At 42.3% G+C, this 24,451-nt stretch overlaps 2 protein-coding genes across 7 annotated transcripts; one reads left to right on the plus strand and one right to left on the minus strand.

The window, feature by feature from the left end:
• Window positions 1-34: 34 nt before the first annotated feature.
• ccna1 (cyclin A1) lies at window positions 35-20,521 on the minus strand. Of its 4 annotated transcripts, XM_071505993.1 has the most exons (9): window positions 3,398-4,369; window positions 2,414-2,572; window positions 2,074-2,293; window positions 1,856-1,971; window positions 1,483-1,709; window positions 1,146-1,350; window positions 914-1,027; window positions 685-818; window positions 322-516 (listed from the first exon to the last, which is right to left on the minus strand). In XM_071505993.1, exons 1-9 carry the CDS (start codon window positions 3,398-3,400, stop codon window positions 465-467), a joined length of 1,230 nt encoding a protein of 409 aa, XP_071362094.1. In that variant the 5' UTR covers window positions 3,401-4,369; the 3' UTR covers window positions 322-464. The 4 variants fall into 4 exon arrangements, with proteins under 4 accessions (XP_071362093.1, XP_071362092.1, XP_071362091.1 ...); XM_071505992.1 differs by lacking the exons at window positions 685-818; window positions 3,398-4,369 and adding an exon at window positions 20,373-20,521 and having other exon boundaries at window positions 35-516; XM_071505991.1 differs by lacking the exon at window positions 685-818 and having other exon boundaries at window positions 35-516; window positions 3,517-4,383.
• LOC139637348 (serine-rich and transmembrane domain-containing protein 1) lies at window positions 13,474-24,340 on the plus strand. 3 transcript variants are annotated; one of them, XM_071506002.1, is made up of 2 exons: window positions 13,474-13,815; window positions 21,961-24,340. In XM_071506002.1, exon 2 carries the CDS (start codon window positions 21,971-21,973, stop codon window positions 22,313-22,315), a length of 345 nt encoding a protein of 114 aa, XP_071362103.1. In that variant the 5' UTR covers window positions 13,474-13,815; window positions 21,961-21,970; the 3' UTR covers window positions 22,316-24,340. The 3 variants fall into 3 exon arrangements, with proteins under 3 accessions (XP_071362103.1, XP_071362104.1, XP_071362102.1); XM_071506003.1 differs by lacking the exon at window positions 13,474-13,815 and adding an exon at window positions 13,824-19,061; XM_071506001.1 differs by lacking the exon at window positions 13,474-13,815 and adding an exon at window positions 20,991-21,872.
• The last annotated feature ends 111 nt before the right edge of the window (window positions 24,341-24,451 follow it).

Here is a 24,451-nt window from a genome sequence, read left to right on the forward strand (position 1 = left end):
AAATAAAATCGAAAGCTAGGCGTTAAGATACTGATAATTTCAATAAAAAACTTTATTTAGAAAGACATGTGTTATTACACTGTGGCATGACATATGCAAAATAAAGCCCATAAAAATGCTTGGTCATACATTAGAATAACTCTATAAGATATGAATGATTTTGTAATTCATGATTTAACATGAATGTTGTATTCTCATGTCATTCTCATGTCATTCTGAAATAAAATATACACATTTATTACAACTGATGACTTACCAGCTTATAAAATCTTTTATATGAATCTGAAAGTATTTTTATAAAAAGGTAATTTTTGTATTTGCATAAACTATAAGGAAAAATAATAATAAAGTGTCCAGAGGGGGCGTGGCATGTATGGGACTGGCAGTAGAATCACTTGTGTTTGTTCTGTTCTCAGGGTAGTTATATCCTGTCAGAAGCGTCAGAAGAAGGGTGGAGCAGTGATTCATATGAAAGGCAGAATGGCAGGTGGAGTGATCCACGACACACGACAATACCTGTAAATGAAGAGATAAAAGACATCCATTTATAGATGTAAAATTGTGCTCTGAGATGCATTAACAACCCACACTTACTGAAAAATATGTATGAAAGTTCACAAAGGCCTTTAGTTTACATAAGTTGTCTTTTTTGTTATCAAAAAAAACCTACAAGCCTAAGCTTACTTTGAGCTCTTATACTTTTCCCTGATGGCCTGTTGTGGATGACTCTCTGCACTGATGTATAGCTTGTGGAGTTCAGTCAGGCACGGCGCAATTTCAGCCATGGCATAGCCAGTAAAAGCACATAAGGAATCAGGCTAAAATATGAAAAGACTGACTTTGAAAAAGTCCTCGAGAGATTCTCAACAAAACTGACATTTAGGGTTAAAAGCAATGATCTGGACAAACCTACCCAGAGAGATTTGTTTACAGTGTAGGTGGCGAGGCAGTAGGCTCCAGCTGCCACTATAGATGGGCTGTACTGCAGGAATGGTTCAATTTCCAGCAGGCTTAACTCAGCTACATACTAGAGGCAGAGAAAAACAAATCAAAACACAATCAAGGGAAAAAAAAACCTGTATTTGAAAGTACAGTGGGCATAAACCGAAAGTGTGGCTGACATTTGGGTGATTGATTTAACTCACCAGGGCCAGGTTCTCTGTGATGGCACAGACAGAGTGGATGTACATGAAAAGGCGAAGGAACTGGTTTGTGGTGGGTGCTGCCATCTTGAAGGCCAGCACTCTTAGGAAAACATGCTCCATTCGAACCAACTGTGTCTTTGTGTAGGTGCTGTCTGTGATGTACACAAAGTCATTCAGCTCGGGAGGGAAGATCTCCTCGTATTTTCTACGAGGTGAAAGATCAGACGACATCGAACTGTAAGTTGCCATCGGTCATTGAGTTGACACAATTCCATAAGGTAGATTTTTACAGGAAAAGTATCGATCAGAAACATAGGAAACATAAACATGTGCTTACGAAGCGATCAGTAATGCGGCTGTGCCAACCAGCTGCAGCTTGCCCCGTTTTACATAAGCTGTGCCGGAGAGAAAGCGGTCCAAATAGTTGACAGCAAGGTGCAGAGTTTCAGAACGAAGCTTGTACTCCTGGATGACTTCCACCAGCCAATCCACCAGGATGACCCGCATGCCACTGGTGATCTCCGGATGTTTCTCTAAGTAGCCTGGCAATGGCCTCAACTTCAGCTTCAGAAAGAAAACCAGTTCTCGTGAAGTATTTGCAGTGAACTCTGCAGCAATGCTTCACAGCCACAGTGTACATATTTAATGCTGACCATACACAGTAACATGACAGAAATGATTCAGTGCTCATAGTTCAGATAATTTCCCACTTCACTCTCCCTCAGGTGTCGGTAAATGTCCTCTGCATACTCAGACACACACAGCACCTCCTCCGACATCAGGGATTCATCTTTTTCAGACTGCATAGAAGCGTCCAGACATGAACCTGGAAGGGTGAACAGCAGTTGGGTGATACGCATAAAGTCCCATCAAGAAGACAGTCTTACTTGGTAATCTTGACAGATGTTTTGGTATAGGGCAAACTCACTTGAACTGAGCTCCAGCAGAAGTCTCAAACCTTCGTTTTGCAGGGCAGCAGTTTCGGCATCTTGGCAATAGCTGTCTGAAACCACTTCTTGACCAGAAGCCGCAAGAACAACTTCGCAAGCCTCTTCAACATAAACATCATAGCTGGAACTGGAGGTACAGCCAAGAAAGGTGTGCTGAGAGCTGTCTGAGACAGAGCTGTGTTTGGATAATTGGCTTCCCTGTGGTGAAAAATGAGAAAGCGTGACTGTCACATGAAGTCATAATGTGACAGTTCTGAGGGGAAACTCCACTGAAAGTCACTAAAATTTAATGCCCTCCTCTGTGTCGCTCTCCCTTACCTTGCTGAGAGATCGACCACGCTGCTCATTTTCTGACAGGACACCGAGCACTGTCCTCTGCTTGGCTCTCTGGGCCTGTGATGCATCTATTTTGCTTGAAGGGTGAACATTTTCTTTGCTTGTGTGACTGCCGCAGTGGGCATTTGTGCTGAAGTTCATCTTTAAACAAGGAAACAGGGAAAGATAAAGTAAGAAAGCATCCAGCACAGTAAAAGGCAAAATAACAGAAACTAAACTCAAAATGAATTTGACTTCAAGGTACCTACAGTAACTCATTACACATGCACTTAAAAACAAGGACCATGTTGCACTGTTGCATTGCAAAGCCTGTCAGTCCCCTGTGCAGTGTGTTGGCCAGTTGTTCCCAGTATATAGGAGTCAGGGAAACCAATGGGTTGTAAGAAAAATGGTAGGCTACACAAATTATGTTAATTTTTCAAATATTTGTTTTTATAGTGAAATACTGGATTGTTTTATGTCTTCAGGCCTCTAAAAACTATTCAAATTAAACAATCTGCTAATAGCTTGTTTGCCTTTCTGATTGAAATGATTAATCATAATGCAAAATGTTTCATTTCAGCTAACTGATTAATAGGTTCAGATCTGCACAGCATGGTTACAAAGAGAAACAAAAGAAATAAGTTAACTTTTACTGAAATCTGCATGAGCCAAAGAGCTTTTATTTTAGTATTCAAATAAAGTATAGCTGATGCTTTTAGCAGATTAAATGAAGTGGTCTGTAAATGAGATGCACAACTCTATCCTTTGAATGTAATTGTTAAATTCTCTTCTGCGCAGACGCGTTGGAGGTGTCAGAAGCGTCATTACCATGGTTACAAGGATTTGTCAAAGGGCCAAGAATAAGAAACACAAACTGGGACAAACCGGGACAAACGAGGCAGAAACACAAGCCCGTAAACTCAGTGCAACACTGAGCACAGCCCCTCCACGGGTTTTCTGTCGTTGCTCTTTTATAAAACTCACCATCGCCAGGACCCACGTCGTTAGTTCACAGCTTAACGTTACAAGGTGGAGGCGGAGAAACAAACAAACAAACAAACAAACAAACAAACAAACAAAACAGTCAAATGACGACCGCTCACTTTCTAACTCGTTACCAACTCGTGGACAAACGGCGACCTCTGGCTGCCTTCAGCCAACTAACAGCGGCTCGCTGGACGTCCGAGGGTTTTCCGGCCGGGGAAGTTTTCCTCAGGTTGCCTTGTGAACTGATCAGCTGTTTCCTCCCAGCGGTTTGTTTGTCCAATGACGTGCCCGAACGTAGGTCGACGTCATGCGTCAGGAATCCCTGATTGGATTTACCTGAGCTGCACTTTAAAATAAATTGGATCAGACCTTATCTCATTATTGAACTTTATCCTCCGACGTCTTTTCTTCTATTGCTGGTCTTATATTTATGGTACCAAACTATTTAAAATAAAAATAAAAAATCCCCTTAAACGTCCCTAATTGCGCTACTGGCCTGGTCTTTCATTTAATTTTATATATACATACTCTCTTGGTTTAGTAATAATAGTGGTAAGGCAACTTATATACACCAACTCTACAATTATGTTGAATATATTCACTTGTCTTTGACACTATAAATAAAAGTAAACAGAAAGAAAATAGCATTCCCGAGCAGCAGTCAGATATTTGTTGGGACATAGTTTAGTTGTTGCCTCATAAGTTTTTTTTTTTTTTTTTTTGACTAACAAAGAGGCATCGCTTCAAATGCTTTGTAGGATTTAACCAGGTAATCATTATTAACAGACAATGATGTAGGCTGCAACTTCTGTGGCGAGCAGAGCAAACTCTCTCTGCTGTGCTTGGACCTGCTGCGTGTTCGGGGCGCAGAGAAAAACCTGGAGATTATGGAGGTGTTGTGCTGGACAGAATGTCCCTTTAGAGACACTGGTCTGAGGATAGCTTTTGTCTGCATGTCATGAAATGATGCATGGGCTGCTGGTAAGTTGTTGGGCAGGAAGTGCAGTGTTAAACTTTGAGTAGGTGCTGACAGGATGGGCTTCAGTTTTCCAATATTTTGTGTAAAATGTTTCAAATATCCTACAAAACCTTCTTAACACAAGTTTTATAGTTGAGTGTGATATATTTAGGCGATATAGTATCTGTGACCTATCTGTCTCACAAGCCTAGACAACAGTCCATTCGTCTCCCTGCTTCCATCACTGGAAGCTGCTGCAGGATTTGTATGAGATTTATACTTGATGTCATTATCAAAGCAGTGCTGACTCATGTTTATCATACGGGTAATGGTCTGCTCTCAAAGATGGATTTTCTCTTTAAGCCAGAAACTTGTGCTTAACTGCAGTTCCTCCTCTAGCTGTAAAAAAAAAAAAAAAAAAAAAAAGAGGGTGAGTGAGGATGAAAGCAAAGTTTCTTCTGAAGAAATGAATAAATGCCTTCCTGTCAGTTTTGTCCTGAGCTGGGGTTAAACGTGAGCTGCATTATTTACTCTGCTTGTCAATACTGTTGCCTTTGTTGTTGCTGCAGCTGCTTGGTTCTATCCCACGACAGAGGAGGGGGTAATGGTCCCAAAATAGGTTCAGACAACACAGGAACACATAGCAAAGATCGCCCCAGCAGATCCACAGCAGATAACAAACACATCGCCCCGTGGGCCAGCTCACACACCACTGTAAACACAGCTACAGAGGTGCAGAAATGGCACAATAGATCTGACCCCACCCATGATATCGACATGGCTCATCTAAGAGTGTGAGTCTGTGTGTGTTACTTACAGGCCTTGTTCGTGTCCTCAGTGGAGGAATGGAGCAGAGTGACTTTTTTTAATGTATAGCCTGGTCCATCCATAGTTTGAGTAAAAAGAAGAAGAATTAAAACTTTTGGACCATTATTGTCATATCATTATACAGCACTTGACTGTACTATGAAAGGTAGTTAGAAATGAGCTTCACACAGTCCAATAAAAACAATGCAAAACAGACAAAAACACGACTGACAGATGTGTGCTTTGCCAGTGAGGAGCGACCTGCTAATAGCCTGCAGGTTCTTAATTGTCCATCAGATGGCAGACTTTCTCTTCAGAGCTCACAGCCTGATGTTCTTCATCAGCAGTAAACTCGAGCAGACTTTTGACAAGTTGTCATGTCAAATAATCATTTTTTTCAGAGATTATATATATATATATATATATATATATATATATATATATATATATATATATATATATATATATATATATACACGCAGAGTGTAACCTTAAGGCTACAGCCCCAGTATGGATAATAACAGGAATAAGTCTGGATAAATGTGTAACTGATCATGTGACTATGTGGCCCTGTTATGTCTAATTTTACAAATTATCCCAGAAGCTTTGCTCAGCCAAACTCCTCAGGGAAGGAGATGGTGCAAAGTGGTGAAATATTCAGCTGATTAAAATACCAAAGTGACTCCTAACCCAACTTAAGTGTGTATCTCTCTTTGACTGCAAACCATGAGGATGTTTAGCTGCCTATTGTCTATTATTATTACTATTATTATTAGAACTCAGAGAAGACCTACTGGAGGTCTAGCAGAGAGGCAGGTATACTGTAGGAACTTGGGAGGACCCAGGGGCATTAACTACAGTCTTGTCATGGTGCTGCCTCTGCTGAGCAGCTCCAGTGGAGCGACGGGGGATTAAGGATTCCAATTTGCAACCTTTTGGTCACGAGGCTGCTTCTTGAACCTTCTGCCAACCATCACTCCTAATACTTTCCTGACGGCTAGATTTGATGGAAGGCTCCTTTGCTTGTTGTTTTTTTTTTTTTTTTCTTCATGGTGTATTTATCATATTTACCCTCCTCCTCCTTTAACCAGAATAGTATGTTTAATTAAAAAATCTGGTTGGATTTTAGTTTGATGCAGTCAACTGAGCGTTTCAGTCCAAACACCATACAATTATCTTAGCAAAACAAATATGAAGCGCTGTCTACATTAAGAGGTACATTTCCCCCCCCAGAGAGCTTCTAATCATGCAGTAATCCATAAATTACTCCCCAGAGGAGGGTTGGCTGATAGGAATAAATCCTTAATTAGCCAGGTTCATAACATTTTTACCAGACTAAAAACATAATAGAATATTTTCAGAGTTGTGTTTGATGATTTGCATATAACTTTCACGTCACAGCAGAGGGAATAACGTAATCATTTATTTACTTCTCCTGCCATGTCAGACACTTGATTGAAACATGTGATTTTGTTAGCAACAGAACATCATTTAACAATATGCAATGAGTATGATTCTATGGTAAAACTGTGGGGCAGATGATCTAATGCTGTATAGTCTCACCTGATGTGAAATTAAAATCAACTATTTAGTCAATTTTGGAAAAAAAGAAAAAAAAAAAAAAAAAAAAAATCTCTAAAATACAAAAGGCCTCTTCAATAACGCATCTCTTAGACCGATACTAAAAGTGCACTTGTATTTTTTAATAACGTGCGAGAATCAATTTCAGTATCGCAAAGCAAACATCATGACTCAATAGCCTGTTTTATTTGAACTGAATAAAAACTGTACAAGATTGCATGTGTTATTATCTGGACCGGAGATCAAACATTTAAAGACGATGAAGTCATTCTTCTCAACTCAACCTTTTTCTTATGCAGCTGCCATCCTTCGGGTGTGTAGAGCACATTTTCACAACCCTGTGCAGTTTTTCACCTTAATCATTTGTGTGAAATTTCACAGTTTGTGGAGCTGAAATAGATATCAATACCAGTTGCCCCAAGTGCCAAGGCTGGGAGAGGCAAATGCATAAAAAAAAGAAAAAAAGAGAGGGTTCAGTGTGTAATTTTCTCTGTGACAGATAAGATGCAATGGAACTTTGTTCTACCACAGAACTGATGAAACATCCTCACCTATCTGGTCCAGCAGAGATGGAGGATGAGGTGGCCTGCTGTGGCTATTTTCTCCTCTCAGAATAGAATCGATATCTGTTCGCGTTGTGCCAAGAGGAGAGAATGAGTCATGCACACACACACACACACACATTCATACTTACACACAAAAACACAAACATGGCACCTGCTCAGGGGACACAGAGTCTCTCTGTCTTCCTCTGTCTTCCTATCCCTCTTCCTCATTTCCGTTCAGTTCCTAAGCAGATGCAGATTGCTTATGACAGATAGAGTTGGGCCGGTGCCATTTCATTAGTGTGATGTATTGCTGGTGACAGGCTGCGGCCAGATGGGCTAGGGGTTTTGAGCGTCACCTCTATGATACTGTGCCATCCAGGAGTTTCCTCCCAACTGAAGATGGACATGTCTCATCTCTCAGCGGCACCTCCATCTTTTGGTGTTACCCCCGTTGGGAGAGATCACAGCTGAGATTGTCTCACACCCTGAGCTTAAAAAAAATGTTCCATCAGTGTTAGTTTAAAAAAAAAAAAAAAAAAGAGGCAGAAAAAGTGCAGCCTACTAACCTGGATGAAAGGGATGAAAAGGAAAAGGAAACCTGCTCTGCTGAGATTTGACCATGCCACCCTGCATCACCTACTATTAGAGAACTGGCTGGTTGCAACTTTTACTGGCAGCTCAGGAACCTTCTGTTCCCATGAGGAGTCTGTTGTATTTTTGATGTAGTCTGCTCTCCTTCTACATCAGTTATGTACTGTATGCATGTGTAGGCTCCACATAGTAACGCAAACACGCCATGGAAAAGGTCTTAAAGGAGCTATTTGTAAGTTCTGCTATTGCTGCATAGCCAACGTTGGCTTTAACAGCTGTTTACTTCTGCCCAAGAGCTTCAGCCATCATTGCATCTAAAATACAAGAGGTTGTAATACATCCTCTGAGCAGCAATACTCGTTCAGGGCAGCCTGGATGCTACAGTGACTCGGTATCGGAAAGTCAGAAGATGGATCAACTTGGCCTGGGCTAGCTGGTTAGCATGCCAAAAAAAGTGATAGAAAAAGAAGCAAAACAAAAGGGCCTCTTTCCACCTCTGGAGACACCTCTTGGTGAGTAAAGGAATGAAGTTTGATTTTGAACTTGCTGGACTGGTAAGTAAATAGCTGGTAATGCTAACATTGGCTATGTGGCGATAGCAAAAACGTACAAATAGCTCCTTTAAACTCTTACAATTACAAAAGATGGGTTGTTAGGTTGAAGGCCAATTAGCAGCGTTTACTAGCTCTAAAAGATGTCTGGCAATCAGCACTTCGATATCAAAGTTTTCTAAGCAACATGAGACAACCGACAGAACTCCAAAGAGGCCAAATCATCTGCACCAAACTGCAGAGGGGCATCAGTGTGCTGGAAAAAATATTTCATATGTGGAATGGGAAGAGTCCCAAAACCCCCAACAAACAACAACAAACTGCATCAAATATGAGTAGCAGCTATTACAAGTTAAAGGCAGTTTATCTATCAAAGACTCAACTTATTTTCCTTTGTTTCTGGTCTGAAGGTCAAATATTTCGGCCTTTGTACTGGAATAATGCTCTGTTCAATTATCTTCATGAGGATCAAAGGACCTTTTATTGAGGAATATGATGTAGCAATGTAGTGCCAGTCTCTTCCATTAAAAGGCCCATCACTGTAATGAGCCAGGGGCATGAAAAGCAAATGAGCTCTGAGAGAGGCGGAGGATTGTTATGTCAAGAATGAGAGCACTTAGTGTGTCTTTTGTTTATGATTGCACAATAACTGTGCTTATTATTTTTAATGATGTTATTATTTCTAATTAATCATTTTTATTTGAATTATTATGAGATGGGGAGGATTTTCCACAACAAACACACACACTCATTGTCAAAGGTCACTTTTTCACTTTTGTTGACAATACATAGATTTACATTAATTTCCTGGAGACTTACTTTCACCCTAACTACTACTTGCCTAACCCCAACTTTTAGCCTAACCTTAACCTAACCATAACCTGAACCAATGACCCCAAAATCAGCTTTTTCCCCCAATTGGGGACACAGAGTTTATCCTAAATTAACTGGTCTGTAGCCTGAAATGTGTCCTCAAAACTAGACTATGGCAGACACACACACAGACTATTTAACCAATCTGTAACCAGAGGGCAACATTTTAGGGAATAACAGAGTGTATCACAATAATGCCACAAACCTCTGATGAAAGTTTAATTGTTTACATGTTGGGATCTGCTGTGATTTTTGCCCCCCTATAATTAACTATTCAGAGAGACTTAGAGATGAAGACAGTGAGAGAGGGAGGGAGAGAGAGTATTCATACTCACCGAATGACTGAAATATAAAAAGACATAAACTGATTGATTAATTATGCTGACAGTCAAAGTGTTGCACTGTAGGTTTTGTTCTTGTCTCCTCTATACCTCCTATTGGCAAACTTGCGCATCAAACATCTCCCGGTCTCTCCCTGCCTGAGCCGTGGAGCTTATGAATTATGAATGTTTGAAGCGTAAGGGCTTTTTTTTATTTGCAATTTAAGGGCCCCAAATCTTTTGGTGCACTAAATTATTCATATATTCAAATGAATCTGACTTTGAGGACATATTTCCTTTCTTCTCCTCTTTCATGAATTTAGAGTGTACCCTTCAGTGGAATAGGGCAAAAACCGCTGGAAACCGTAAGTGGTAAAGGTTTTAGCAGAACAATGTTTTCAGTGGTTCTTGCTCAGACGTGATGTTTTTGTACATTGGGTCCTGTCCGTTTCTGTTTCTCGACTCACGGGGAGAGTTTTTAGACACAGTGCCAACATTGCATCGCCGTCTCTCTCATTGTTATTCTGTACAAGCGCCCGCCTGTCAGGCTGCTGTCCTGTGTCAATGTGAGACATATGCCTCAGTATGTTGTCTCTGCTCCATGCCCTCAGATCTGCAATGAGACGAAAAGCTGGAGGGTTGTGCATATTTACTGGCTGATGCCTGATCTTTAAACATTTTTTGAATATGGAACTGAGGATCACAAATAATTCTGCACGCTTGGAGACATGAGCAAAATATATCACATTTTAAATGTCTCTTCAAGATCATGGTTGCAAAAATACTTTCTCTCCACATAAGGAGAAGACAAGGGAAACAGTCATCTTTTCTGTGCTCATCCATGGTCTTAAATTTAGCTTTTGCAGTGGGGTGCTTTGCAAATTGGTTCAGATTACCAAAAAGATGTAAAGCATATCTGGTACTGCATCTAAAATACAGTGAACTTCTAACCTATTTGCAGCTTATATCTGAACACTATCTTGTCTGTTATCTCAGAGTTTAAAGATGTTCCCATGAGCTTTGCGGAATGAGCTTGTCAAAAATCCCCACACACACACACACACACACACACACACACACATACACACACACACACTTTTGCCCAAAATAGTCCCCAAATGCAGATGCACACCTCTCATTGCAGCGTGTCTCTGCCTCATTAACATGCAGCACAGAGACTGGTGTCCTCACAAGGGCAACGCCAGGATGGCACGGAGTCAGAACTGGCTGGGATATCAGGGAATGACACGGAATCTGCGGCCACTTCTTCAGCTTCCGGGATTAGTGACAAAAGCCAGCCGAGGCCAAAGCTCTTATCTCCATCCCTCAGTCCTCTCTGGCGTACGTACGCATACACAGGCAACATAAAACACAAGAACGCTTGAGTTTGTACAGACACATGCTCACGTACTCACAAAGACTTAATTAGCTTTGCAAAACACATTCCCTTTTCAGGAAAATGAGGAATTGAGCGTGTGCACAGATTCCCTGGCATTGCTTTAGAAAAGGTCTTGCAGAGTGTGATTAGTAGAATGGAGGTCAAGGAAAATAATTTTTGGAATAATTAAATGATGTGCAACGTTCCTTTCCTCTGTCCGCTCTCCCTCAGCACTGGCAACACCAGTGAAACAGCCTACGCTGTCTCATTAAAATATTTATTACCTTTTTTTTTTTTTGCTTTTGGGTAGTTCAGATTAAGAAAATATTCACAAATATGTGCTCATCAGATGAATCCAAAACCTCTTCAAATACTTGTCAAATCTCTGTCTCAAGTTCACATGAAACCCAGCCATGTGACGTTAGCGAACGCCGGATTTGGATGTGAAATAAAGTAATCCTCCTCTTATCTCTCCTCTCTCTCTCTCTCTCTCTGCTCTCCACTGCCGCTATCTCCCTCTGGTGTCAGCGGGCAGATGGCAAAAGACAGAGGCATCTGCAGAGGAGGAGAAGGTGCCTTTTCCCCTTCGCAGAGCAGGGACAGGTGTCATCTGCCACACAATTAACACTTTCATGAATACCATTAAGGTGCAAACAAGCTCGTGCATGAGATTCAGAGTCGCGCACAAAATTTATTTTAGATCAGAGGAGACTGATCCTTATTTGGAGCGTTTCATTCCAAAATTAGTTACCTACTCTCACGATCGTTTTTACTTTCAAAGTAAAGCACTTTAAAGGGTCGGCTCACCCAAACTGGAACAACACACTATCAAAAAATAGTCGTTATGATGGAACAGACTGTACAGTGTTCATTATGGGTCTCTGTACTTGAGGGGATTTGTCCCCCCCTTCTGCTTTTGACACATAAGCTGTTGCAGATGGACACTGGAATACGTCTCCATGTCCCTTCTTGGTTATAGTAACATGATTACTTTTATTGGACAGACATAGCGGCACTAGGGATGTTGGTCCGTTGTTCCATCACCTTGGTCCAAACTGAACAACTACAGGATGGATTGTCATTTTATTGACTTATCCTCTACCGCCATCAGAGGTCAAAGTTTTCACTTTTTCAGTGAAAAAAATCTCAACTTCTACTTAATGGATCAAAACTAAATTTTGATCAGACATAATTCATGAGCTGCAGCCATCGTTATCTTTATAAGACAAGAGGTTATAATCAGCCCTCTGAGCAGCGCTACATCTGCAGGGCAGATTGGAGGCTACAGTGAGTTGCTATCGCAAAGTGACAAGACGGGCCAGGGCTAGATGGTTAGCATGCTAACTTCAGCGGGAGAAAAGACATGGTAGAGACAAGAGTTGACATAGCTGTTGCTTTCCGCCCCTGGAGACTGGAAAGTTGTTGGTGGGTAAATGAATGAAATTTGATGCTGAACTCGCAATGTCTCTTCTAGACTGGGGAGTAAACAGCTGTGAACACTGGCTTAAATATAATCCTCAGCTAAAACAATTTCACCTCCACTGCATTAGGGCCGAGGCTGAAGCTGCAGATGCACATTTCGAAATAAGACCAAATAAATTCAAAACTTTACCTTCTTGAGTGCTGAACATTGGTCATCTTTTATTCCCCTTTAAAATATATTCGGAATCACAGATGATGCTTTTTCATGAGTAATTTGTTTCGGCATATGTTCATTTTCAAATTGTATTGTGCACTTTTACGCAGATAGCAGCAGCAGCTGAACACATCTGTTAAGAGAAAATCAATTGAAAAGAATTGGGGGGGGGGGGTCAGAGGGAGGTAAAGAGAGGGAGGTAAAAAGAAAAGACAGGAGCTTTAAGATGAAGAGCAGTGGAAAGCAGTGCTGGGAGATTGAGAGGTGTTAAAGGCTATTTCGTTCCCTTTTCTCATTCATCTGACGGTTTGGGGTCTTATCCCAGCAGCTCGGTCTGCCAGCACATCAGCAGCCAGGTTATTGCTCGCCACTGGATACTGTCTACTGACGCAGTTTGCCGAGAGCAGAGATCGAGGCTGTATCCCTCACACAAACACCAGACAGATGAGAACACAAACAAAGGCTTGAATGTGTGTGTGGGAGGGTGTGCACGCACTGACAAACGCTGATTTATTGGACAGTTTATCAAACCATTTATCTGACAGTATGCCTGTTGCCTCAGCACACACTTACTAACTACTGACCGGCTTAACTGTGAGGAATATTTGATCGGTGAGAACAAAAAAGACACAGAAGAAGAGCTTTGACAGTTGATGTGATCAGTGTTGAAAGGTGACGAGCAGCAGAGAGCAAAGTGGGGGGTGGGGGTGGGGGTGGGGTGGAGACAGAGGGAGTCATAGAGAGAGGGGATGGGATTGGAGGGAGCACTACTCCCTCTCTTCTTTTCTCTTCACCACTTCTCCAGTATAAAAAAACATCAGTATCATTCATTAGTCACAGCCTCTCAGTTACAGGCCCTGTGCGTGTGTGTGTGTGTGTGTGTGTGTTCACGTCTCCTGTTTGAACGCGAGCCCATTCACAGAGAGGCTCCACGTCTGACATTGTCTACTCCAGCTGTAGTGCCTCAGTTGTGAGTCTGAGAGAGTGTGTGTGTGTGTGTGTGGGTCACACTGAATGACAGACGGAGGGAGAGAGGGAGAGGGAGAAGAGAGCAGACGAGATCTGAGGGGCAACAGATCTGGTTTGCTCGGCTGAAAGACCAAACACAACGGGATGGATTTCTGCGCGACATGAACACGAGCGAAGGGACAGCTCCCTCACACAGAAACAAGGTCTGTAACTCTTCCTTTTTCTTCCCCCCCAACATTTTCACATATGCAGGTGATGCTTGAGGAAGCTTTTTTTTTTTTTTTTTTTTTATCATTAAGGGGGGAATTCCTGCTGGATACAAGCAGGCATTATTCACTTCAGCTTTATCAGTCTTGCTTCAGCCGCCAGAAACTTAGTTGGGTGATTTATCACTGCCTGCAGAGCAGAAGAGAAGACGAAAGAGGGGAAGGAAAGACACAGAGTAAAAGGGAAGATGAAATAAAGTAAAATGAAGGCAGAGTGTTCCAGGAGACTTGTCAGCAGCTGAGTTGCAGCATCCTGTAAACAAGGTTAACGGCAGAGGGGGGAAGAATTCCTGTGTGCTTTCATTCAGCAACTTGGGAGATGAGCGAACTCCCAGAGTGGCAGTTGAGAGAAAGAGGGAACGAGTGAGTGATGAGAGGAGCATTTGTGCCCGCCAGACTGAGAGAGAAAGGAAGAGGGCATAAAAGTGTCCTTTCAGGGCAATGAGAACAGGAGCAGGGTTTGTTTGTGCTTAAAACGGTGTGTGACTCACCCCGCTCATCATCATCATCATCATCATCATCTTCATCATCAACAACACAACGTGAAAACAGCCAGTATCGGATTTATTGGCAGCTGCAATCAGAAGTATCAGGAGTAATTAACAGATATAAGATATGAGGTGTAAAAATACACTTCACCACAGGGATGGGCTAACACACAAACACACACACACACACACACACAAAGACCTGAGCATCAAAGCAAAAGAGCTCATTATCTATGCTGGCCACTGTCCGAACAAACCTCCCAATACTTCCTATTCATAATGATCACTGCCTGCTCGGGTTTTAACTGGCGTTATGTTTCTGCCAGTTACAATAGGCCCTTCGCCGCATCGCTGGGATCTCATTCAAATTTTGGCCTTTTGAAATCCTTACTTTCATGCCCTGAATATCTGAGAGAATCAGATAACAGTCGAACAGCGGCGCTCGACCCCTGGCGCAGCTTCGAGTGCGCTCAGGTGTGCGGTGAGATTTTGTCATTCAAATGTAAAGGCAATGAATAGAAACATTACATTTATTGCTTTGTTCAAATTCCACCTCTTTTTTTGTAAAAATTATTTGGAGACCTGTCTGTCATTCATTAGCACACGTTACTTATATTTATATTTAAACAGGGAGGTAATTTTAAAGGAAACACTGAAACAGTCCAAACTGCAGAGAAATAGGCCATAAGAAAAATGGTTGAGGACTTCTCATAAATACTGAAACATCACCTTCTTCATACTTTCATCTTCCCTACATATCTCTGACCCCTACACGGGTTATCTCTGGTATTTGGGTCCACAGAGGCGATCTGGAATTCATGTGGTTAAGCCTCGGGTCTGTTTTGAGCTGATCTGGCTCAGAATATGAGATATTTAAAATGTTTGAAATTCAGGCTACTTTTATTTCCTGGCAATCTCTATGTATGTGTGTGTGTGTGTGTGTGTGTGTGTGTGTGTACACAGTATGTGCACAAATCTTTGGTATTTTTACATATGGACATACATGTGAATGAACATATCTGGTATTTGTCTTTGCTTGGTCATGCATGTGGTTGTGAATACAGCAGGAGAGCGAACACAGGGACACACAGACACACACACACAGAATATGGCCCAAATGCCATGACATTTTGCCTCACATGGATCTCTCCATTATTCATGACGTGAACAGCTGACACCAAAACCGAGCAGACAACAGAATGCCTCTCTCTGGGAACTTTGAGTTTTAGTAAATATTTGCATAGGCTGCCTGCATGGACTGTGAAAATTCAAGTAATGGCCAAAGCTTTTTTCTGTCATCAAAAGAGAGCTCAAGGTTTGATTAGAATCTGTACGTTTGGCCCAGAATGGATATAAAAAACCTTATGCAAAAGTTTAAAAGAAAATAAAAGCAGACCCATGTGAATCTTCCTCCGTTTTATTAATATATGTAATAAAACAGGACTCCAAGAGTGCTGGATATTAAGGAAGACAGGACACACAGTTCAGAATATACATAGAACAGAGACAGTGCAAAGACTATGAGGAGACAATGAGAGAATGAAGGAGGGTGGAGGGTGAGGAGCAGATTGAGAAAGTGGAGCAGAGGAAGCTCCACGGCACAAAGTCTCAGGAGGACTTTGGCTGAACGTACTCCACCGGCAGACGATGGGATTGTTTGAGGAGTGACTTTCAGAGATTGTGCAGCACAAGGAGGAGTTTGATCAGCACGAAAGGGAGCCTTTGGGAGTCCGGTAGATACTGACTGGTGGTAGGCAAAATATGCTCAAGCCCAGACTGAGCAAGCAACAGTGGAGCAGAGACAGGAAGGCTCAAGGCTGCCTGGTGTTAAAGACTGTGTAGTAGAGATAACTGAGGCTATACAGAATGCATTAAAAGCTCTTGACAGAGTCGAGAGGCAATGTTGAGATTGAAAACACTGAAATACATAATCAGAAAAAAATAGTCATAAATGAAAGTGAAAAGAAAGAAGCCGCTGATGAGTTCCAGGCTGAGAGACTCAGGAGGAAACAGGAGAACAAGGAGGCTGAAGGACAAAACAGCCTCAAAGTACCTGAACTCTGCGCGGCCCTGACGGGGAGAGACGAGCTGCAACTTCTTCTTTGTTAAGTTGCGAAAAGAGAGACAGAAATGCAAGTCAAGTGGAGCAAATGCAAGTCAAACCACCTCAGGCTGTGGTGATGCCCAGTCTGAATGAATGTCACTAACTCTTGTCGGCCAGTCAGGCCACTGCCCTTTGCCTCTGAGAGGAGCAGCTACTGCCAGCTTCCATTACCCTGGTCCAGAGACGCCATTCGTGTTGTCAAAAGACCTTACCTGCTCAGAGGGAAGTGTGGGGGCAGCTGAGACTAAGCAAGACTTCTTTCCTCTGTGAGGTGGAGAATGAGAGCAGAAAGATCAAGTGGCGGCTGCAGATCTCTCAATTTAACCTTAAAAACAGTGGCGAGATCAACTGCCAGTATCTGCTGATGTCTACAGGAGCAACCGTGACTGAGATTTAGAGCCACCAGAGGGCCGGAGTGTTGTGCTGACAAAGACCCCACTGCTCTCCGTCTCTTTTTCTGACCTCATTAAGACCCAAAAGGTAAGAGTTTTCAGTAAGTGTTGTTACAAAGTAGGCTTGAACATTTGATGAATGTTCATGTTTATGAGCAATATCTAATGAAAAAATTTTTTTAAAAAAAGGTAAAATAGGACGTCAGGTCTCCAAGACCCAAAACAGAAGATTAGAGTTCTCTTGTTACAGAGACAAACAAATGAGATTACAGCTCAGTGGGAGAGAGATAAAAAGAGGCACAGTTTATTCTCCCAGTTTCCCAGGGAAATCTTGTTAAACTCGGGCTCAGCTCACTAAAGGACTGGACGAGATCAGGCCAGTCTCATGAGTGTGGAGTGAAGCAGCATGGAGACTAAGGATCAGGTGGATGAGCAGGGCATGATGGCACGAAGGGACCGAACGCCTCAAAATGACATCTCGGAGAAAACTAAAAGCCAGGCCACGAAAGAACATCCAGACAAAGAACAACTCTGAAAATCTTGTTTTTGCCTCCAGAGGTTTAACCTCTCACCTTGATGAAGAACTGTACTCCAGGGGGTGTCAGTACCTCGTGACATCACTGCTGGGAGGTCAAACTTTTGACCAGTCTCGTGCTGCTGATGCTGGATGCGGGCAGCGAAAGACTGATGCCTGGCGTGAAGTTGCACTTTAAGACAGAAGCAAGCAAGAGAGAGCGGCACGGCTGGACATCGCCACTGACCTCCCAATTCAATTTGATTTCCATTCACAAAGACCAGAATCAGTTCATTTTGAATCAGTTTGTTGTCAATGATTCAGTTATATCAGATAAGCACCAATGCTGGTTAAGAGCTTCTCAGAATTTATCCTGGGAACTTTACATTTCTCGCTCATAAAACTTTGGACCATGGATTTATTTTCCTTTGCAAACACAAAACATGGCTCAAACATAATAAATCTATATCTTATAGGCAAAGCAGTTGAGCAAGAGTAATAAAGAACCTGCACCACTTGAAAGGGCGTCAAGTATTATGCATATTTAAAAAAATAAATGCTATACAGCTACGCAAGGACTGACAGGAGCAGATGCCTCAACTAAATACAGGACTTATCACTCTGAGCTCAGACGGGGCAGAAACTGACTGTCTGCTCACGAGTTCGTCTGCACTGTTTGTGTTGACAAGACTTCAGCCTGATGTCCGCAGACAGTCGGTTAGACACTGGCAGCTACACTGAATAAAGTCCACACACTGCTCAGTCGACTTTCACTGCCCGACATCTCATAGCTGGAGACATAATCTTTTCAACCAACACAAACAGAGAGCTCAGAGTTTGTTTTTTCAGTGCATCCCTCTTGTGAGATATGCAGAGTAAGCTGACCAGACGCCACAGTCCTGTAAACTCAAAGCCATCTCATCTCTGCTACTTTTCAACTTACGCTCACCTCTTTGTGCACATTGTAATAATTTGATTTCCACAACATTTTATACATCATTCAGCCCTAATTGAAAAACTTACAGCGACTGCATCCACGGAACAGAACATGTCTGAGAAATGGCGCAAATGCAAAGATGGACCTCAGTATAATAAGTATTTCTTTTAGATCATTCAAATAAAAATTGAGATTATCTGGAAAATCTTCGTTTATTTTTAACACGGCGCTAGAGAGCGGACATGTGGATGTGCTGCTCGACAGGAAAACACAGAATGCAGAAGACAAGAGACAAGAAAAATCTTTTTTTTAAAACTCAGAAGAAGAAAAAATAAAATACTCAGATCCATCATGTCATATTGCCTAAACCAAAATGTCAAGACACTGATGTAATTTTCTTCATTTCCCCAGTTAGCCCTTATTTTTCTCTGTATTAGGCTTGCAGCTATTCCTAAGTCAAATATCTACTGGTATTTATTATACGTGGGCGAGTGGGTGACCTCCTCAGCCTCAGTGGGACTGCATGGCTTGCCCTGTTAAAGTAGATTAGCTCGAAAAAAAGAACTGAACGCGCTGTGTTGCCTGGATACAAAAAGCATCATTAAGCACAATTATCAGCCACTTCAGCTCACAATGAACAAGCTTCATCACAGATTTCAAAACAACGTATCATTAACGACAGCAACCTGTGCGCGGAGCAGAGAGGAGGAGGAGGAGGATGAGGAGGGGAAAGACAAGAGGACAGCGGGTAAGACGAGGAGGAGGTCGCAGGGAGAGAGGAGGAGAAGAAGGAATTGAAGCAGCGAGATGCAGGCGGAGCGAGAAGATGGGGGCTTGCTTTCATGCTCATGGACATTTCTGCTGGGGAACATGACGTGATTAACACATTGACAGATACGAGAGTAAAACTGATGTGTGTGAATTTTCAAATTACAAAATTACAAGTAGACATTTTCTCTCTCCCACCAATTACAACTCTCAGAAAAAAAAAAAAAAAATTGTGTTAATATAACCAAAATCCACATGATCAGATGATTTCAGGAATGAAATTAATTGGAGTATGTTCACGAGGAGGCAGAAGGAGGGGAGGGCAAGTGTGTGTGGAGTGAAATGTCAATACTTGCTCAATGCAACTTTGAAAAGTTGCTGGAGAGAAAGAGACGATATGAGAAAGTTTTTCATTGGGCTGGGAAAACCACTGGGAGTGTTCGATAAAGAAAACAGAGCTGGGGCAAAGGGAACATGCAATCATACAAAAAGGAGTGCAGCCTAACTCATCCATCCTCATTATACTGTGCATCTCCCTGAAGGTACAGTGGGCTGTAAATTAAAGAGAGCAGAGATCTTGTCTGTACCATCCAGAGAGAGACAAATGGAGAGAAGGGGGAGGAAAATAAAAGGGAGCGAACAAATGGAGAAGAAAAGAGTTTGGGGACAGGGTGGCTGGCTTAAACTTCAGAAGTAATAGGACACAATAGGCGTTTTGTAACAGCACTGATGAGTGTTACAGGCTGAATGGATGAAACGCTGAGTGACCTCTGCAAAAGTAGACAGCGACCTGCCTGTCTACTAGCAATGCTCTTAAACTGAACACACTCTGAATACAGATACTGTTATTTTAGAAAGCTATAAAATAACACCAAACGACCTAATGGGGATGGTCTAATATCAGCCTCTGACACCAAACTGAGAATTACCAATAGTCATTGATTCCAGCACATATCCCAGCCTTGCTGTGGTGATATTTCCGACCTATGGAAACGTTTATAGTGTGTTTATGCTGTATTTTTTTTCCACAACTAAGTATGCCGAATTCACTATTAGCTGATCCTTTTAGCTGTAAACCTTCCAATGCACTGACAACTATTAAAAAATCACTTTGATACCGACGAAAACCTAAAAACCTGACGATTCTCAGGCAAGTTCTGGAATCCTAAAGAGCGTCTTTTTTCGGGTATAATAATATCCTCGGGAAGTGTAAGTCACGCTGGATATTAAAAAACGTGTTTAGTGTCTGTGCGTTCAAAACTGATGTAATTATGACAAACAAATCGCCTACCTTGATTTCCTCCTGGAGCTGTGCACGGCTGGCATGGCAATCGGTAAAACAACGTGAACTAACTTCCTGTTGTTTTTAGGACACCTGAACGCACCTTCCTCTTTAACCTAAAACAGTGTCTTGGCCTCATGTATCTTCCCCAGCGCTTCCCTGTCAACTCAAATTATAGCAAACGCCCACTTTATAAAAACATACCCCAACACCCGCCCAATCTGGCAATTTAACTAAACTCAGAATACCCCCCTGCTGATCTTTTTATTAGTGACACAGAAACACATGCACTTAAAAGTCTCTATACTGTCATTGGCACAAAATAGTAAAACTAAATGTCTAAACTTTAAAAAAATTATCTCTGCACCTTCGCTGCACTGTCCTGTTCTTCACAAATGTACTGGAAACTCCTCAGGGGCCACACATGCAGCCATGGTAGCTCCAGGGCTCCAGGAGAGGGGGGATGTTTACCCCACTCCCCTGAATATAATGCAAGTGACTAGGCGCATGTATATGGTGTATTGTGAAATGCATAACCATGAAGTGGAGAGGAAGGAGCTGACAGAGAGAGAGAAACGAGCACACACCACATCAAGTGTGTGTGTGTGTGTGTGTGTGTGTGTGTGTCTAAGCGTGTGTGTGATGACCTCTTGCTTTCATTCTGGTTATGGTCAATTATCTCTCCCTTTGAAGTGTCTTTCTCTGCTGTCATAGATCAAGTCGAGACACAAGGCCGGTCCAACAGACACACAAAACAGCCTCGCTCTCCCTTTCCCTCTGTCCCCCACTGACACGAAGACACTGCGAAACGTCTTCCTGCACCACAATGCTCAGGCACATCTCCTCCTCAGGTTTGTGCCATGCAGTGACGTGCGGTGGAACATTATTAGCAGTATTAACACACAGTGGAGGAGGGTTGGCTCTCAGCTGTCTTTATGAAAGCTGATTATAAGGAGTTTAATTTCATCAGATAAGGATGCCTTCATTTATGAGCAGACGTGGCTCCAGGCACCAGGCGAGCCTGGCAGCCATTCAACGAGACAAGCACTCCCCCTGCTGTTACTGTTCATCACAGTCCGGTCAGTGCAGTCCCCTCAGCTGAACAAGCTCCCTGACTCTTCCAAGTGAATTACTCTTAATAACAGACATGGAAAAATCATATTTGATGACAATCATCCTTTAGATTTTTTTGTAAAGAGTATTTGTAAGTTAATTTGCTTGTTCATAATTTTCCTGAACTCTTCGATGGTGCTCCAGGAGGACAGAAGAAATGATTTGATAGAGCTCTTTCCTGTGTCTGGAGCTCTTGCAGTAAATTGTTGGCCTTGAATCTGAGTTGCAGAAGTGCTCTCTGTCTTCCTTTTAATCTCAGCCAAGGCTGTGTGGAGGTTATCTAAGGATGTGGTTGAAAGCTCTTGTGTCAGCAAGCATCTGCCATGCTGAAGTGTCCTGGAGGGAGAAATTAAATCCCTGGCAGCTCCAGCAGACAAAGGAGAATTTCTCCTACAGGTCGTTTAAATAATGAATGTTGAAGTCAACTCTGTTTCTGTTGTTTCACATTAAATCTCACTCATCCCTCTTTCTTTCTGCGCTACAGATCAGCCAGGATGTCTGGGATGGATGTCCCATTGGTGGACCACAATGAGACCGGGCTCTCTCCAATAGACAATGGGACCTTCCTCCGTTTCTCTCCAACCTCTGCCTCCACGTCAGCGGCCGCCTCATCGCCGGGACGTCCGGGCAACGTTTACGTCTACGTGTGGCTCTTCCTCGGCCTGCTGGTGTTCCTGCTGACGCTGCTCATCATCTCCCTCCACAGGCTGAAGAACATCATCTCCTCCTCCTCCTCCTCCGTCCCCGACTGCAGCAGCGAGGGAGGGAGCTCCTTCACCAACATGGAGATCTGTAGCATCTCGTCTCAGAGGTCCACCATCTCCTCACTGTCCACCTGAGGGCGGGAGCAAGATGGGGGGGGGGGGGGCACATACAGACACATATGCCCACGTGCATTTACTGCACTGTGCACGCTCACATGCAAACGACAGGCAAGCATGCACATGTCTAAGCTCTTCCTCACTGTGACGTACAAACACAAAAACACACCTCCAGCTACAAAAGAGCTGACAGCGGGGCTTTACTCTCCATGCATGCATATTCTATTCCCAGCAGTCCAGGGAGTCAGGTGTGTCCACGCAATTTGCTATGGCACAGGGGAAATATGGCTCACAGTGTGATGAAAAGGTCTTGAAGTGTGAGTGTTACTGAGCCCTTCAGAGCCATATTTCAATGATTAAGACAAATGAACCTGAAAAAATCGCCCTCCCTCTGCAGGAAAAGGCATAAGGACAGACTATTATCTTTCCTCTTCCTTTTTTTTTTTGTAAAAGTCATTCCTTGTACCTGTCATATTTACTGTAGAACAAACTGCATTGTTTTGAAGTGAAGCTTTGTACAGCATGCCTCATAACGTCTGTAGACTACGCAGCAAAAATCAGCATTCAAATAATATTAAAGATCATTACTTTGTACAGAAATGCATGCTCATGTCTCAGTTGTTCAGTAAAGCTTTGGGATTCTGTAACTCCATTCTCCATTTTTTTTTTTTTTTTTTTAACGAAACAAAAGGTAAAAGATACCTTGAAAAGTGTGTACATGCCAAACTGGTTCATGATTCCCCAGGCTGGGTGAAAAGAGAGCGAGATGACAGACACGGTGCCGTGGATGTGAGGGTGAGAGAGAAGCGGAGGATGTAGACTGCTGACAGCCAGGCAGCCTCCGACTGCAGCTACAGACAGACCAGGTCAAAAGTGGCAAAAAAGTACAAGATGAAATTCTGGTCCTGAAAGACAAGGTCTACCAGCAGAACGGATTACCCTCTCCAGCCTGTCAGCTCGTGTGGCGTCCGATGGCAGTCTCCATAGTGACTGAAGCATGGGAGCTCTGTGTAGCTGTCAGGCCTGAGCTACAGTGATGGCTGTTTCTGCCCAAAATACATCTTTTTTTTTTTTTTTTTTTTTTTGGATAATGAGTGGTAGCTTCTTTGGCATGGTGACAAAAAAAATATAACACACTGGTTTAATTAATCTTTGTCAACAATCATAAAAATACTAGAGGCTCAGATGGCAGCAATGATGGCCACAAACAAGAGAGGAGTCAGACCCTCACTGTTCTCTGCTTCTTTTTTTAAGAGCTGACACGCAAACTCACAAATCATATTAACTAAAAAAAAAACACTTTCTCCGGTCCATGGTTTGGGCGCAGGAAGTGCAACACTTCTGTTTATAATTTGGATTATAAATGAGATCTTTCATGGCTGTGTTTGTGTTGGAAATTTAGGAGGATTAATGTAGTATATTCACTAGATTGTAAATTCACTGAGCTGATTTTTTTTTTTTTTTTTTTTTTTAAGCTGTGCTTTAGTTACACTTGAGCATTTCTTATCAGTTATCAAAATCTGTATATAAAAAAAATAAAAGCACACAATTAACTGCTAGTTTCGTGATGATATCCCTTCAGTTAGACATCATGTTTGCAGTAGTATCTCTAAGAACTTGTTCATTATTTCAGCTGAGGGTCAGTCTGTATGGAAACCAGCTGAGAGGTTACTGTGTCCGGAGCCTTTTTGTCGAAGGCAGCGCAAAAGGCGAAAATTCCAAATAATCGCTAAAACATTTGTTTTCAAGTGAACCATGTAGTAAAATGATTGTTTAAGTCTGGTGATGTTTAATAAAATACTGCAGATTAACCCCCCCCCCCCCCCGATTAAGTTGAAGTAGAGCTCTGATTCTCAGTGTTAGTCCTGTAAACACACACACGTTATTCAATGAAGATAAGAAGTGGATTAAAATTCTTTCCATTTCCTGTGTCTCAGTACTTACATGGATACCTCACCTTACCTTGTACGATATACTGTGCTGTTATCCTTGTGACTGCAAATCTATATTTGGCTCATGGGCTAATGAACACCATTAATGATTTCTTCCTGTCTGCTTTTTTTCTTTTAATGTGTTTATTCCTGTTTTTATCTCTGTCATTACTGACTTTGCTGCATAAAAGTGCATTAACTGAAACTCTCAGCAGCCGAGCAC

This window comes from Trachinotus anak, unplaced genomic scaffold, assembly GCF_046630095.1.
Source record: "Trachinotus anak isolate AG129_WGS33_773 ecotype Australia unplaced genomic scaffold, CSIRO_AGI_Tana_v1 ptg000020l, whole genome shotgun sequence".
Lineage (NCBI taxonomy): Eukaryota > Metazoa > Chordata > Actinopteri > Carangiformes > Carangidae > Trachinotus > Trachinotus anak.

Bases quoted from the DNA above. Each gene is read 5' to 3' on its own strand.
- LOC139637348 (XM_071506001.1), top strand. From the start codon at position 21,763: ATGTGGTTGAAAGCTCTTGTGTCAGCAAGCATCTGCCATGCTGAAGTG. The intron at 21,873-21,960 runs GTCGTTTAAATA...TCTGCGCTACAG, and splicing joins AAGGAGAATTTCTCCTACAG to ATCAGCCAGGATGTCTGGGA.
- ccna1 (XM_071505990.1), bottom strand. The intron at 1,351-1,482 runs GTAAGCACATGT...TTCACCTCGTAG, and splicing joins GCCGCATTACTGATCGCTTC to AAAATACGAGGAGATCTTCC. The intron at 1,028-1,145 runs GTGAGTTAAATC...CTCTGCCTCTAG, and splicing joins TCACAGAGAACCTGGCCCTG to TATGTAGCTGAGTTAAGCCT.